The following is a 15,864-nucleotide window of genomic DNA, read 5'->3' on the forward strand; positions in this document are numbered from 1 at the left end:
ACGTCTTCGGTTCGGTTGTTCGATTTTTCGCATGATCATGATCGTACAATTCGTCCATTGGTATTTAACAATTTATTCTACTATCACTACATATCTCTATTCTATCAATTCCTTCACGATCGACGCGAAGGTTTTGCGAAAGATCTCAAAGTACGTGTTTCGATTTGCTTTCTTCTTTTTTTTTTTCGTTTCCGTGTTCGTCGTCAAGAAAGATCGGTCAGTCGAGAAATCGAGTGGATTGAGAATTCTTCGCAGGAAATATTCACGAGCCGTGTGCAGATTTGTTAGACCGCACTGTGTTCCACCGGTGATCGGTAGATTTCGTCGAGTCCCGATGAACGTAACTGGTTGTAATAGCTGGAGAATGGTGGACAAATCTGCGTTAGATATCGCGATACGACGTTACATTCGATAGGAGCACTTTTCGATCTATGCGAGGATACTCCGCGAGTGATTTAGGTGCGAAGCGAAGATTTATTTTCGAAGACCGGCTGATTCGAGTCGGCGAAATTTCCCCACAAAGCTGCAAATCTTGCGAATCTCTTGATTTTACTCGCTTCGATTTGCTTTTCTTACTATCTTCACGTTACATATTTTCTCTCGTCCTATTCGAAATTCTGTTCGACACTATGAATCTTATATAAAAGTAACGAGCAATAAACCAATCATATTCCTATCCTACTTACCACGACCAAGTACGTACTATCGTTACGAAATTTTAAGGAAACGCTCTTAACGAGATAGACAGTGTACACGTTGAACACGTTGATAACGACGAAGCGCAACCGAAAGTTACGATTCGAATCAGAATTTTTCGAAACGATCGATAGAGCTCTAGATAAAATTTATAGACGCGGAACGGAATGTGAAAAGATACGCGACGATTCTGCGATCCATGCAAATTAGATTCCGATGCATTTATCGAAGGTGTGAAGCTACCAAGAACGTATATTAATAAAAGATCAAAGAAATCGCAGTATCGTGGTGTTATTAGGCTAATAATAAAATAATAAAAGCCACCGTCTGCTTTTACGTTTGTTGACTGGATATGGCCATACGGCTCGAGGCTCGAAACAGTTCCTGATCCGGTTTCGAACATTTTTTTCGGTGCTTCATCGTGCAGGCTGATCGGCCCTATATACACATTTGTGATACTCGGTTCCGCGCAGCCCTGGCTCGGACGTTGAATACTCTCGCTCGTCTCCTGGTACGAGCAGCGCGTGATGTAATTAAATCGACTTTCGCGGTGGGTGGAAGGTAGGTGCGGAGGATTAGAGGTGGATTAATCAGCGAAGACCGGAGGAAGAGAAAAGAGGGAGGAGGAGTAGTAGTTCGGTTGATAAGGGCCACGTGAATCGGTTGGGAGGGGGGACGGGTGGTATACGAATTTAATAAGAGCGAAATCAATCTCGATTTATTATCGAGGCTGGTCGGTCTATCTTTTAAAAGAGGGAAACGATAAAAGGTGGTAAGGGGTGTGAGGTGATGGATGAATACAAAAAAGCGGTGAGGTGAAAGACGAAAAGAATCGAGAGTGGGAGGGAAGGGGTGATGATGAGCCGAGAAAGAAGGAGTAAGAGAAAGATTAAAAATGATTAAAAACGATGCTCGCGTCGCTCGACATTGCGCCTGTACCATTTTGCTTCTTTAGCAGAGTACAATGCCATTTATTTTTATAATACGTTTACGTAGGATAGCTATTATTTTTATAGAGGTTTATCGTGCTACCAGTAAGTCTTATAGAGGCCTGCGAAATAAAAATAGTGTAGGATTTTTCACTAGGAGCCGCGGATTCCACGATATAAGATACATATAAGGTCACCTGGGATTTCCGATGTGACGACGAATAAGAGAGACACGCACTTCTAGTACTGGCTTTTATTTTCGACCACACGTTTCGTACGCACGTTCCTCGACGAGTTCCGTGTATCGAACGGAGCGATGCTTGTTCAGGGACGATCCGTGATTCAGTAACAAGCAGTCCGTATTTTGAAGTCACGCGACCCTCGTGATATCTGCAGTTTAGAAATCGAATTTCCTCAGTTCGTTGCGATTTTTAGAGAAAGGAGAAAACATAGCAATAAAAGGAGACGAATAATAAAATTCTTTGCACGAACGAAAACGCGATCGTGACCGCCTCGACGATACTTTCGGGGATCTTGAACCGTCATTTTCAAACGTTGACGATGGATTATCGTGGAGGCGATGCAACGTAGACGAAAGTAACACGCGATATTTCTTCCGCTAATTGATGCTTCTCGTGGAATTAGTTTCGGATGAACGTTCGGGCAAGCCTCTTGATGCGTTTCGTATCGCGATTTTCAACGCGGGTGTTCCCTGGAAAGAAAACATAGTATGGTCGTACATCGATCAACGTTTGAAACATTATAGAGATACGTTTCGTTCTATTTTAAATATTACGCGAATATAAATCTTCGACTAATCTGCTCTACGTAAAATACGATTGTACGTTTAAAAAATAAAATTTTGAATAAGGTAGTTGGTAATATTTTAACGATCGGATAATTCGAAAAAAGCCTTCCCATGTTTCTACGTATATAATTATACGAACTTGCCTCGAGAGACTTATCACGAACAAATAACGTAATCTTCTAATCAAACAGCCATTAAAACTAGTATAATGTACACACCTTGATGCCATTATGTCATATGAATAATTAAAATGAAGCTATAGAGTCCAGCAGTGTCGTGGACACGCGATACCGCGCGAGACACGTTGAAATCAAGCGAACCTCTCCGTTGTGCAGTGTTGCGGACCATTTTCCGTTCGAAGTGCACCGATATTTTTCTAAACGAAGTCTTGGTACAACCTGTCGCGTGTTGCGTCCTGTTTCAGAGACCTCCGTTTTTAACGTCTTCCCCAGTCGTCGAAAGTATTCCACCGATTTCTGTTCGAGTTGCCACTTTTAATAGGTAAAAACAGAATCGAAGTCGTTCGATTTTTCGCAAACGCGTAAAAAGTATACAGGACATACGTACGCGCGTACACACACGTACACACGATTTAATTAACACCGGTATGGTCTACGATAAACCCGAGGGTATTAAACCAAGAGCAAAGAGAAGCGAAAAGATGAACGAATAAAAATAAAAAATAATAAAGAAAAAAAAAAAGAAAGATAGGAAAGAGAAGAACAAAGGAAGCTAGAGAGGAAATAAAAAAGGGGCGGGAGGAAGGGAGAGATCGATTGGCTCGTTAGGCCATAAGCATAGGAGCGTAAGATTCTTTATTCTTAATATTTTTCCTCGGGTCGAGTCTTGAACGGTGCCTAAAAAGCTTCGATTAAAAACGGCGAACGAGAAATAAAAAGCAAGTTCTGAATTGCGTGTCGACGAACATTTTTTAAGAACACAGAGAAAAAGGGAAAAAACAGGGATTGTTTATCGGATTCTTGCGGTATGTTGTTTCGCGTTATCCTCGGCAAAGAATAAGGGAAAGCAAGATCGCACGATTCGAACTGGGTGAGAGCGAATTAAAAGAAAGGGAGGGAGAAAGCAGGAAATTAATAACGGGGAGAAATAAAGATGGATGATCGATTCATCGGAGGAACAAAAGATTCTGATACGACACGACGATAAAGATAAGATATATACCTATATACATACCGTCGATGCGTAGAAAGTACCGTGTCATATATATATATATACATATATATATACATATACATACTATATATAACAAAAATACGCGCGTGTGTATGTATGTACGTGTATGAATGAATTTGCATATTTGAAAAATGTGCGTGCGTATGCGTGTATGCGTGAGACGTTAAACAAGAGGATTATCATAGTGCTCCGTTTAAGGAAAGCACGCAGGCTGTGGCGAAAATTGTGCTGCAACCGGTTGTGGGATTATTTTTCTGTGAAAAAGTAGGTCGACCGTGGTGGAACAAGTTTTGTTCGGTACGAAGTCTGGTTTTCAGGGAAATTAACTTTCCATATCGTAAAATACACGGGTAGTCGCTTAACGTTCTAGGAAAATGAAACTACAGACGGAAATCAAAAATGATACTATTTTCTTCGAAATTGTAAACGATACTGTTAATCGTTATTCCATGGGATCGTATGAGATATAGATGATATTCTATGGTGTGATATTCCTGCACTTCGCACGATATTTTGATCGGCTGTAACGATAATTTAATGTTTCAAGCGTATGTCGAAAAATCGTTGTACGATTTTTAATCGAACAAGAAGCGAGAAGTTATGCCGGCCGATTATCGTGTTTAAAAAGAAGATTTGAGAGTCGGTATAATAATTAATCAAGTAATCGATAAAAGCGAAGCAATCGAATATCAAAATATAGTTTGTCGAAGTAAACCGACTCGCAACTTATCGAAGCAAATGTACACGTTTCGATGATAGAGACTTTCCTTGAACACATTGGAGATTTGTTGCACGAGAAAAAAGAAACAGACTCCAGCCCTGTCGCTTATTTTTACATAGAAAGAGTGATCCAACTTCTAGCGACAGCACTACTTTTGGCGCATCCTGTTTAATCGAAGAGAATAATTTAAAGCTACAGATCTAATATAAAGGACAATGAACAAGTATATAGATAGGTTACGCCGATACATGTATGTACCTATAAAACATAAGACGAGAGTACGCACTTTTGTAATAGTAGTTTTGCGAAACAAAAACGAAAAAAAAAAAAAACGATAAATGATAGTGAATGATATATATATATATATGATACATATATATATATCACGTATGGTAGATATATATATATATATAAATATAATGAAGAAAAAAGAATTGACGCTTGATACACCATAGTTTTCACCGACATATCCTGGTTGAACACATCCCCTTTACGTACATACTGCATATTAGTTCTTAATTATGATATCACCATAAGATTACTACACGAAAATATAGAGTATTTTATGAGTAAAACTGACGATAATATTATTATTATTAGTGATTATTACAGATCAATATTGTTTATTGCGATTCTTGATTATTGTCGTACAATTACGATTATGATTATCGAGAACATAGGTACGTATAATAAACGTAACGATGGTACAACTAAGGCAAGTATGTACTGTACATAGCTGTCACTTATCCTTTGCCCCACCATACGACTATAAGGAAATATATAAATACATGTATATATAAATATATATACACATGCATTTATATATGTATATATATATATATATAATATAAATATATGAAGCCATTATATTGCAAAACATTAATCTCATTGTTATACTAATAATTATTTTGAAATACTATTGTCCTTATTATTATTATTATTATTTTATCGTAAACCATTGTAATTATTATTAATATTATTATTATCATCGCTACTTTATATGATTACCACGATAAGAATATGTTAAAACCGCGTGTAATTTTAATTAGCGTACGATATTATTATTGGCGAAAGTAGATCCTCACTCTTAGCTAAGACAGATAGAAAACTTTATATTCTTACTTTCTTCAAGGATTGGATTCTACCTCACTTTTATTGCTATTATTGAACAGCCGCTAAACGCTTGAAAAGCTTAGGAAACGGAGAACAATGGAACAAAATATAAGAAATAGACGTCCTCCACGTAATTTTCTTTTTTTCTATCTTTCGATTATTTAGTAGCGAAGCGATTGCGCCGATTTTCAAATTTTCAAATCGGATCAAAGTGCAACTTACTTACTGTTGATGTTGTTATTAATTATTTGTTGAAACTGCAGCGACCTCAGCCTGTGATAGTTAAAAAGGATATTATTTAAATTAAGTATCCGCTGTATTACACGAAACCTAGAGCACCAATCGGCTACGCATAGTCTCGAAGGATCGAACTATGTCTGTACGTGTCGTGATTTAACTTTTGTTTGGGTAGGCCCTTGTGCCTAGAACCAAGCTCATTACGATACAATATTGTAAATTATTTGTAACTCGAGAGAATGAAAAAGAAATAACAAAGAGATGGCTCGATACAATGTTGCGTAGAATTTAAGTATTATCGTCTGTATTAGTCAGACTTTTGTAAATCTTAATTTTGTAATGAGCTTCACGCTACGTAGTGCAATATGTATTGTTATGCGTTCTAACACGAAATTTTCACAGTAATTTGCTATGAAAGATAACGTAATTCACGAATCTGTTGCGTTTCTTCGATGAAAGTTCGAACAAAGGATTACTCAAGAATCGACTTTTTCTCGATCCGTACTTGTTATGTAGTACGTCGTAATGTTTGTAATTTTATCTAATTTTACCTATAACTGCATGTGATAAGAGAGAAAAGTGTAGTTACAGAGCACGTAAAAGTAAAAATGCAACAAGTGTCATTGAGTGCTTTAAACAAATACACGTAACAAACGCTGTGCGCTTGTGATTATGATTATTTTTTCTTTTCGTTTTTTGTTTCTTTTTTTTGTTTAAGATAAAGAGAAAACTAATCCAATTGTTTCTTCTTTTCTTATGTACGTTGGTGACGTGTGAAAAGGTTCGAAACGAACGAGTTTCCATACGGTATGTTCCTTTATTAGGTGAAACACGCAAGAATCACTTATAATTAGCTGTAATATAATCGCCTGTAGGGCTTCGTAATATTTTTTCAATATATATATATATATATGTATATGTATACATTATATTAACTGTATTGTGATGTTAACTTAAGCCATGGACAGAAACGTAGGAGAGATTTTTCGAGGTCGCTGTAGTAAATTCTCTTGCTGGGGTGAGGAATCACTTTCTCAGTTTTTTAGCTTATTCGACAAGCGCCGATAAACAAGCGAATGTCGATTATTCTCGATGAATAAAAAAAGAAAACCAGAATGTACTCGCATAATTATCTTTGAATGGTAAAATGGCGATGATTGGGAACTGTACATTGTGATCAGCAAACAGACTACAATGTAGTTTGTTCGTGATTGAATGAACAAACGGAAACACTTGTGTAATAAAGTAGATATCCATAAAAAAATATCATCTGTATTTTCTATTCACTTTAGTTTAATTATACTTTTACTCCATTTCAACGTCGACGACAGCATCCTCTACGATAACCTGTTCCGATGTCACAGGAGTCTGTATCGTAGGTAAAGGATCAGGAGAACGGGTGTAAGTATTACTGCACAAGTGTTCTTTAAAATATTCACCACCTCGTTCCTCGTATTCCTTCTTACTCACTAAGAATTCAGGAAGGTTTCCATTTAAGCCAAAATCCCTGGCGCCATACCATGCATCTAGACTGGTATTTTTTGCGATATTTATTCGAAAACTCGATCCAAATGGTCGTATTTCACGAAGTTCACGATTCAATCTTTCAAGTAAGCCAGGAAATCTTGTCGGTCCACCCGTGAGAAATATATTTCCCACGAGTCGCGACTGCTGTTCGGGCGGATAAAGCTTCAAAACGAAATCGATTGTCTCTGCAATGCCAGCTTCCATTGAACCAATCATAGATGGTTGAAATAATATTTCCGGAGCTCTCAAGCGTTCTACCCCTACGTGTAATTGATGAGTTTCTCCAGGAATCATAGGAACGTTAGATCCAGCACCATCGAATTCTGGATCGTGATGTCGTAGTACATCTTCCAATTCCATAAGCTTTTCTTGTTCTACCTCCGAGTCCGAATCTCCACCTTCCTGTGAAAGACAAATTAGAAACACAGTACAATTTCAATGTTATAAATATCAGTGCGAGATGACGATAAATGGAAATTTATACAAACCCTATTTATAACTTTATAAACATCCCAATCTTCGTCTCTCATACCAAAATCATCATCGCGTTTCTCTTTTCTCGCCAATTGGCTTATTATGCGCATTCTTTCCTGTGCAGCAGCTGTTCTACGTTTCGCCATATCTTGTCTACGTTGTCTTTTTGCCAGTCGTCTTTCTAATATTTCTTGCCTATAATATAAAGAAAAATATATTGTAACATCGTTATAAAAACAACAAAGGTAACCATCATTGGTTACCTTTTCTTTCGAACACCAGCAATCCATTCGTCAAAATCTTGTTGATCTTTAGGTTGCAAACTAGATTTTATTTTTGGTTTTTGTTCTTCCATCGCGATATTCTCCTCTTGCGAGTTAGCCGCTACTATCTTTTGTCTGGTCCTTTCTACTTTTGCTTGCAGGTTATTAATCATTTTTATGAGATCTGCCTCATTTGCGAGAGAATAAGTTTTTAACGCTTGATCAAATTCATCCGTTTCACCTTCCTCTAACAAGTCTTGAACGGCTAATAATTGATTTAGTTGTTCTTCATCTTCCGCTAACTACAAATAACGATTATATTTCAATCGTTAGTATCTAAATAAATGTATGGAAATAGATTTATAGAAAACTAACTCTCTCTTCTCTTTTCCTAGCATTGATTTCCATTAATCTTCTAGCTAATTCGCGTTTCCTTTCTTTCTGCTGCTCGACTGTTAGACCAGGAGTATTTGCAGGAGCAACATAGGGTAATTGAACCCTTAATACATTTGTATCGTAATAATCTGGATCCGCCCATTTAGAAATTTCATCTTGATAACTTAAAGCTATCATCGAATGTTCATGTATTAATTCCTATATAGAGAAAATGGAATTACACATTCTTTGAATCGTCATAGCAGGTGTAAGTGATAAATCATCTATATACCTCTGCTCGACTAGGTGTAATTGCATTTACATGTACTGGATATTTAAGTTGAAGCAACCTGTGCATGTAGGACGTAATGTGATATCCACCAACGTTGATCCTTCTTGAGTTTACAGGGTCTGCTTTACCATCTAATATAGGTATTATGTGCGTAGTGTGATATCCAATACCAATTATCAAACCATCCGGTGGACAATTATTATGCTGATAAGAAAATAAGCAATCCACTCCGTATGCTATCGCAGGTACGTTGTAACATTCGAATAAAAGTTCAGCCATCACTAAAACAAATACAGCCGTTACCTATGACATAAATCTTAAAATAACCTCAAATTTGTTTGTACGCTTATGTTACTTACAGTTTCTGGAATAATTAGGATTCAGAAACGCTTCTGTTAAAATAATAGGATGATTTACCGCACCCTCTGTATCTATTCCCATATGAGTAAACGTGTAATCAAATATTTGTTCCTGTGCTTCAAAATGCGTTACCACGTTTCGATCAAACTGTGTTTTTAATTGAAATCGGACAGCTTCGATATTAGCTATGTCATTTCCAACCTGAGGTTCGCCGTCCTTTTTTCCACGTTCCTTGCGTGGTTTTGCAATAAGATTTTTAAATATTAGTTGACATTCTTTTTCAGTAGCCCAACCAACTCTACAATTGTACGATCCTATAAGAAATTATTCACAATTTTTTATTCCATTCGCTTTATATTATATCTGTACTTGTAATTATACATTTATATGATATAATCAAATAATGTATTTAACTTACCATTATCAATTACAAGCGGAGTTGCTTCGCATTTTACTCTATTTGGATAAAGATGAATAATATCAGGTACAGCTTTTATGTCTTTTAATTCAAGAACTTCCATTATATATTTATGATATTTATTTCTTCTTTTTTAATAGATCATAAAGAATACTTGTATGCGTCGCTGCTTTGAGACATGATGTAAACAATATAACCAGTCGAGGAACTGTAATATCGACGAAGTTGAAATACCAGCTACAAGATGGCGTGTAAATGCAAACGCGTTGCATCACCGATGTTTTAGTCAATGATTGTATCACGCGCAATAAATTCAAACGTTTCGAAGAAAGAACATATATTTCAATCTTTAATCTTTACGTTACTTACTAGTATTAATTATACTTTTATTCATTTTTCTATGTTGCGTGATATTTTGATTACGAATCTCACTGTTCAAATAAAATTTTTATAGTTTTTCCAAGATATCACGCTCTATCAAAACTTTTTCCCTGTTAACAATCGTAACTAACATAATATCTTGTTATAAAGGTATTATAAAATAGTCGATGTTTCCTTTGTTCGTAATATTTATCTAAATGTTTTTATCATTTTCTTACTTTCGTATTTGTAATAAATCACGAACGAATCACGAGGCGACGTGATACGTTTGACTTTACAGCGCGAATCTAAATTGTTCTGCTTTCGCGGTCATTGGCCACAGGAAATCGTTTAAAAATACGATCGTTTGACGAAAGAAGAAAGCGAAATTGTATTTTTATTCAAATCACCGAAGGTTCGCCATCTTCTCTTCGCGTTTCACAATCGCGAATACGTTTCGCTCGTACGTACGAGTCCTAACGTTTCGACGCGTGATTTTTTCATCGTAAAAGCCCGCGTATCGAGTCGTTTGCGCAAAGAACCATCGATCCTCTTATCTTATCAGCGAAACGTACAAAGATGATCTGTAAAATGTCGCGAGTCTGTCAAGTCCTGTTGCCGGGTGTCAGTGAAACGTTTAAAGATTTGTAAAAGAGTCGTGAAAGAGAAATCACGAGGAAATTAAAGAAACGTGGATTATGTTGACAAAGAGTATAGACAGAGCGAGAATATCGGGCGCCACGCGTATTCAAAGCATCCGGAAGAGAACGTGTGCGCAGAAGTAACGATATTAACATTCACGGACCCTTTCAAAGCGTTGCGCAATTATAATTTCACAAACGCGCGTGAAATCGTACGAACTGTTCCCGATCGATAAAATAACACGGTCGTTCTTCGTTTATTGCTTCACTTGCGAACGCGTTGAAAAAGATGGCAACGAACGAATAGCGTTGAAAGTCGAAACGAAACGAAACGAACGTTATATCGATATTTACTCTGCTTGTGACATTGGTCATCCTCGAGTCGTTGACCTTCTCTATTCTTCAAGTCTACGCGTATCTCTCGTTTTCCCGTTAACATCAGACAAATTTGCATCGTCAACTTTAGATAAACATCTATCAAGATCCGTACTTGCAGCAACTCTCAGCGATCTATTAGATCTAAATTTAGCACTGTCAACGCCCAACGTTGGATATTTCCAATTCTCTGTTTCAGTGGCTTTCAACTCAACCATCGAGAAAACTTACGGAGGAAAAATTGTCAGAGCACGGAATGTTACAGCACAGATTAATACGAATCTCGAATGTTATTAACTTTCTATGGAATTCGACGATCGATCGACAACGTACGAAAGGCGTAATTACGAGCGTAATTCGAAAAAACGAAACCTACACGAACACACGTATCGCCTGCTACTTAATCGCTATAACGCGTGCTCTACTCTGCACGCGTTACGTGTATTTTCATAGTACGCGCACTCTGCAAATCTTCGCCTCATCGAACCTCCCACAAACGCGTAAAAAATCCACGAGTAAACGAATTACTTCCGCGCCACGGACATTTCCTTGCTCTGCAGTCGCCGTCGCGATAAGACAGCCTCCACCGATCAATCTGCCCCTTTGTTCTGCCAGTAAATTATCTCGAGCCAGAAGCAACGCGATCGAATCGTTGTGTCGATCGATGATAAGCTGTGACCAGATCGCCTATTCGCGTACCCGCACAGAGAGGAGTAGGGTGAGATTGCGCGTTACCCGGAAGTGGCAGGGATATTGGCGTCGGTGATACGCGTCCGTAGCCGATGGAGAAATAAGAAGAAACGCGGGAAACAGAAAGCGAAACGGGCGCAGCGAAGGTTTAGGCGGTGAGACAGTATCGGCAGTCCCGTGGAAGAAAAGCGGCGATAGCAGAGCGAGCAAGCGAGAAAGAAGTTTCGGCGAAAGGGGGGTGGGGGTTGTGAAATGCAAGCAAGGATGCAGAGGTGGTGTGGCAGGCGAATCAGGACCAGTTTCAGGTCTGCGCTCACGTCATATCCACGTTGCTACGTGCTGTCGACGGATCGGAAGAGAAGAAAGAAGACGAAGAAGAAGAAGAAGAAGAAGAGGAGGAGAAACGGAGGAGTAGCGTGTTTTGGGCCATTGTGCTTTAATTAAGGGTTCAGAGGCGAAGGAAGAAGAGAGAAAATAAAAAATTAAAAAAGGACCATGTTTCTTCGAGTGTTTTTCGTTTTGTTGGTCAGTGTGGTGACCTTGAGCAGAGCACAGTTTCGGTGTCCCGAGCCGAAGGGTTTCTTCTCGGATCTGGAACAGTGCGATCTTTATTACGTTTGCATAGACGGCAAGGCGGAGGAGAAGCTGTGCAAAGACGGTCTCGTCTTCAGAGACGACAACCCTAAGAAGGAACTCTGTGATATTCCAGCTAACGTGCCTTGCGGAGACAGGACTCTCCTTCGTAAGTTACACTTTTCTTAATCGTTTGTATCAACGAACGAGACATTATTAATGCTCGATGGCATTAGCTATTAGGTTCGGTTCTTCGTTTACGTATTGGGAAACGATACGAGCGTGTAAAACGTACGACGATCCAAGCTATCGGTGACAGATGTGGCTTAGATCGAAGACGAAGTAGAAACGACGTGAACGAAAGGAGGTGTCAGTTTTGTTTCACGTAGGAAGACATACGATCTTAGGTGCGCGTCTGTCGCAAAATATTCGAATCGTAAGATCGAGATTTATGTTTGTTATTCGACATTAACGTTCTGACTTTTGTTTCCATTAGAGAAAAATAAATTTAAATGTTTGAGCATTGAGATATCATAATGAAAAACGAGTACAGAGAACTCCTTTATTTTTAATCTCAAACGGATTTTAAAGCGCATGTATTTTCAGACGACGAACTATGTAGTTTTTAGGGGTTTTACGTATAAACGATATTTTTCTTTCAAGGAATTTTCACGTAAAATCTATCGAAACATCCTTTGAATGATTTACGATAGACATGGTGACGAAGTAAGAATCAATTTAAAAGTAGTATCACGATTCTAAGCTAAATCTAATCTACGAACGAACGAATCGATCGGCGATGCAATCGCGTAAAGATCGCACGATACCGAGAACTTCGAGAAGCGAATTTATGAGAAACCAAAGGTGAAAGTTACATGTCTGATTGCGCGCACCAGAATATTCCGGTCACACTATCTTCTATTTTCATGAAATTCCGAACAGGAACGTGATTCGAATTCGCGATGCAGCAGAAATTTGTATCGATGTCCCATATCGAACATCCAATCGCCCGATCTAAAAATGCAAATCAGGTTTTTTTTTTTCCGATGAACGCAGCTCGGTTTCGAATGCGCGAATTCGAACGCGCGCTAAAAGAACGACGCGACGATTAGAATGCGTGGCGTAGTTGCGAAAGACGCGATAAATTAGGACGAACCGGTTTCTCCGTGAATCCTTGGCTAAATTCGTCTTCAGACGTGCTTTTAATCCTCCTTGGCCTTTGTCTTTCTTTTTTTTCCTCCCGCAAGCGTTCTTTTATCGCTCGAATCGAAATCTTAACTCGTATGCTAATCTTTCCAATTCCCGTGGATCGAGTGGAATCCCAGTGAAAGGACATTTCCTTCTCGCTATAACCTTATGTTAATTAATATCATTTATACGTTATATATAATCAATAATATTAAAACTTTAACGTAGCCTTTTACTTTAGCCTACTTTAACTCTATTTTAATTAGCTTTCGATGCTTAATTATTCAGAGGAACCACAGCCGAGCAAAGGATGTCCACGAGCTAATGGCTACTTCAAACACGAGGATCCAACCGCTTGCGATCGTTTCGTAAATTGCATCGATGGCGTGGCACAAATAATGCCCTGTCCGCCTGGTCTGATCTACGAAGACAAAATGTCTAGCTGTGTCTGGCCAGCAGATGCCAGTAGATTGTGCGAGAACGTGAAGAGAGACGTTCTCGACGATGGATTCGTTTGTCCCGATGGCGATGTGGCTGGACCACTCGGCAGGATTCTACCCCATCCTACCTATCCTCATCCGGAGGATTGTGCCAAGTTCTACATTTGCAAAAATGGCGTGGTGCCACAGAAAGGACAATGCGAGCCTGGTACCGTTTACAGCGAGGACAGCTTCAAGTGTATGGATCCGGAGAGCGTGCCTGGATGGTAAGGCTTCGTAAAGATCTTCATTTATCGATCTTCGAAAGCGCGTCGTATAACGAAAGATCGCGAAAGTAAGAAACGATATCGCGATAGCAACGAGCAACAGGACAGTGAAAACAAATTTGAAAATTAATATAGTAGCGTAGGTGGTATATGGTGTTTATTGGAGAGGTGACATAATTTTGTACATTTTAGACGCGACGAAATTCTTATCTCTGTTGTCTCTTCTTGTTACAGCGAAGACTACTACAAAAACAAGAACTGAATAAAGACAAGGTGCCAGTTACTCAGCGATCACGTCTGTAACGCTTAATTTTTTTACACTTAGGAACAATAAACCCGTGATACACTTACGTAAATGAGTAGCCTTTGCATACACCTCCCACGATAATTATACCTTTCTCCTTATGTAAACGGATATTACGCTCCGGAAATTTATAGTGCCGACAACTTTGTTACGGCTTGTTCTAATAGAAAGATCAATAACCGCGAGTTAATAACTGTAAGAAGGAATTCGCGATATAAGCGAAGGAAGAAAACGTAGCACGCGCGTTATTTTGCATTTCGTTGATTGGCAGAAGGGAACGAATTGGACGCGATATTTTTGTTTAGTTGTTGCAAATAATTTCATTCGGGTAATACTTTTATCTAGAAATTTGCCTACTCTCGTGTCATAAAGAGCAAGAAACTATGGAATTACAAGATATTAAAAGTCTTCTACCGAGTTTCTCTAGGTGTTGATTATATAGAAAGAAGCATCGAATAAGAAACAATTACAGCTGTTACTTTGAATCGCTGAAAATTGATCTTGTTTGAATACAATGAGCGACGCGTAATGGTTCCTCAGGCTGGCGGACAATTTCACTTAATTCACCTGATTGCAACCTTTCTCTTTACGTAATTTACGATGTGCTCGATGAAACGCACTTCTCGCGACCCCGTCGGCCGATTTACATTTCTGCCGAGTCTATCTCGCTATTGAAAATTTGTGAAAGTTCGTGCTTCATATCCGACATTTTGGAAAATCCTTTCAAAATATCTTCTATTTTAGCGATCTACAGCGACCACGAGAAGTATCGCGACACGTTGTTGTTTCTGTTATAGCATTTACGTACTAATTAATCAGTACATATGATTACAAAAATCCGATACCAGAAAATGGAATGCAGAACTCGTTAAAAAATTGTTTCGTCGAAAAATAAATTGCACAATATCGTAGAAAATTATTTTCTACAAACTTTTTATCAAACGTTTCGTCATTCATAGTTTCTTTTATTTTACATTTGCTTTTCTTTCTCTTAGATATTCGATTTTTTATAGTCAGCTGTTTGCCAGATAGAGGATCGAAAGAACTCAATTAGCCATCGATCAGAGGCATGACCATGACGTATTCGTTTCGTTGATCCGACTGGTTCACCGACAATGCAGATCATGAGAAGCGAGATCGCGATCGGCATTCGTCGGCTTTCACTGTCCATGCCGGGAGATCTGGTTCTCCCTTCAGGAGCCATTGCTCCAAGTAGCGATGACTGTTGCGTAAGGCCAGTTAAAGCCCCCAGGGGCTAACCGTACTTCATACATATATCCAGGAAATGTATTTGTACGGTCATATGTGTATATCGCATACTCCTCTCATTTTTAACCTCGCTGACGCTAATGCGATTCAACGTTGTACGAACGAATGGTTGATGAGCGTGGTATGTATATACATTGGAAGATCGAGCGAATCTCATCAGGGAGTACGCGTTGCAGGCAGGTAGTCAAATAGTTAAAAAGTAGTTAGATGGAAAGGATTTCTAACTCTACGTTTCTACTTTACACGTAATTTTAATTTAACGCGTAGTAGAAGAGTTTAATTTAACGCGTTGGCTACTTGGCTGTTGTCGTTTCTCTTTAAGAACTCGTTTTAAAAATACGTATAAATTAT

At 38.5% G+C, this 15,864-nt stretch overlaps 2 protein-coding genes across 2 annotated transcripts; one reads left to right on the forward strand and one right to left on the reverse strand.

Annotated features, from left to right (window-relative positions):
- Positions 1-6,973: 6,973 nt before the first annotated feature.
- Arp5 (Actin-related protein 5) lies at positions 6,974-9,710 on the reverse strand. The gene is made up of 7 exons (XM_072000325.1): positions 9,408-9,710; positions 8,989-9,303; positions 8,630-8,910; positions 8,338-8,556; positions 7,963-8,264; positions 7,714-7,894; positions 6,974-7,627 (listed from the first exon to the last, which is right to left on the reverse strand). Exons 1-7 carry the CDS (start codon positions 9,508-9,510, stop codon positions 7,004-7,006), a joined length of 2,025 nt encoding a protein of 674 aa, XP_071856426.1. The 5' UTR covers positions 9,511-9,710; the 3' UTR covers positions 6,974-7,003.
- A 2,028-nt stretch (positions 9,711-11,738) lies between these two features.
- Positions 11,739-14,290, forward strand: LOC139985715 (protein obstructor-E). Its single transcript, XM_072000364.1, has 3 exons — positions 11,739-12,215; positions 13,523-13,940; positions 14,175-14,290. Exons 1-3 carry the CDS (start codon positions 11,969-11,971, stop codon positions 14,200-14,202), a joined length of 693 nt encoding a protein of 230 aa, XP_071856465.1. The 5' UTR covers positions 11,739-11,968; the 3' UTR covers positions 14,203-14,290.
- Positions 14,291-15,864: the final 1,574 nt, after the last annotated feature.

This window comes from Bombus fervidus, chromosome 3 (assembly GCF_041682495.2).
Source record: "Bombus fervidus isolate BK054 chromosome 3, iyBomFerv1, whole genome shotgun sequence".
In the NCBI taxonomy this organism is placed as follows: Eukaryota; Metazoa; Arthropoda; class Insecta; order Hymenoptera; family Apidae; genus Bombus; species Bombus fervidus.

Coding starts and splice junctions, on each gene's coding strand:
- Arp5 (XM_072000325.1), bottom strand. CDS start 9,510: ATGGAAGTTCTTGAATTAAAAGACATAAAAGCTGTACCTGATATTATT. Junction 8,265..8,337: donor CTAGGAAAAGAGAAGAGAGA/GTTAGTTTTCTA, acceptor CGTTATTTGTAG/TTAGCGGAAGATGAAGAACA. Junction 7,895..7,962: donor GCTGGTGTTCGAAAGAAAAG/GTAACCAATGAT, acceptor TTTATATTATAG/GCAAGAAATATTAGAAAGAC.
- LOC139985715 (XM_072000364.1), top strand. CDS start 11,969: ATGTTTCTTCGAGTGTTTTTCGTTTTGTTGGTCAGTGTGGTGACCTTG. Junction 12,216..13,522: donor CGGAGACAGGACTCTCCTTC/GTAAGTTACACT, acceptor TTAATTATTCAG/AGGAACCACAGCCGAGCAAA. Junction 13,941..14,174: donor CCGGAGAGCGTGCCTGGATG/GTAAGGCTTCGT, acceptor TTCTTGTTACAG/CGAAGACTACTACAAAAACA.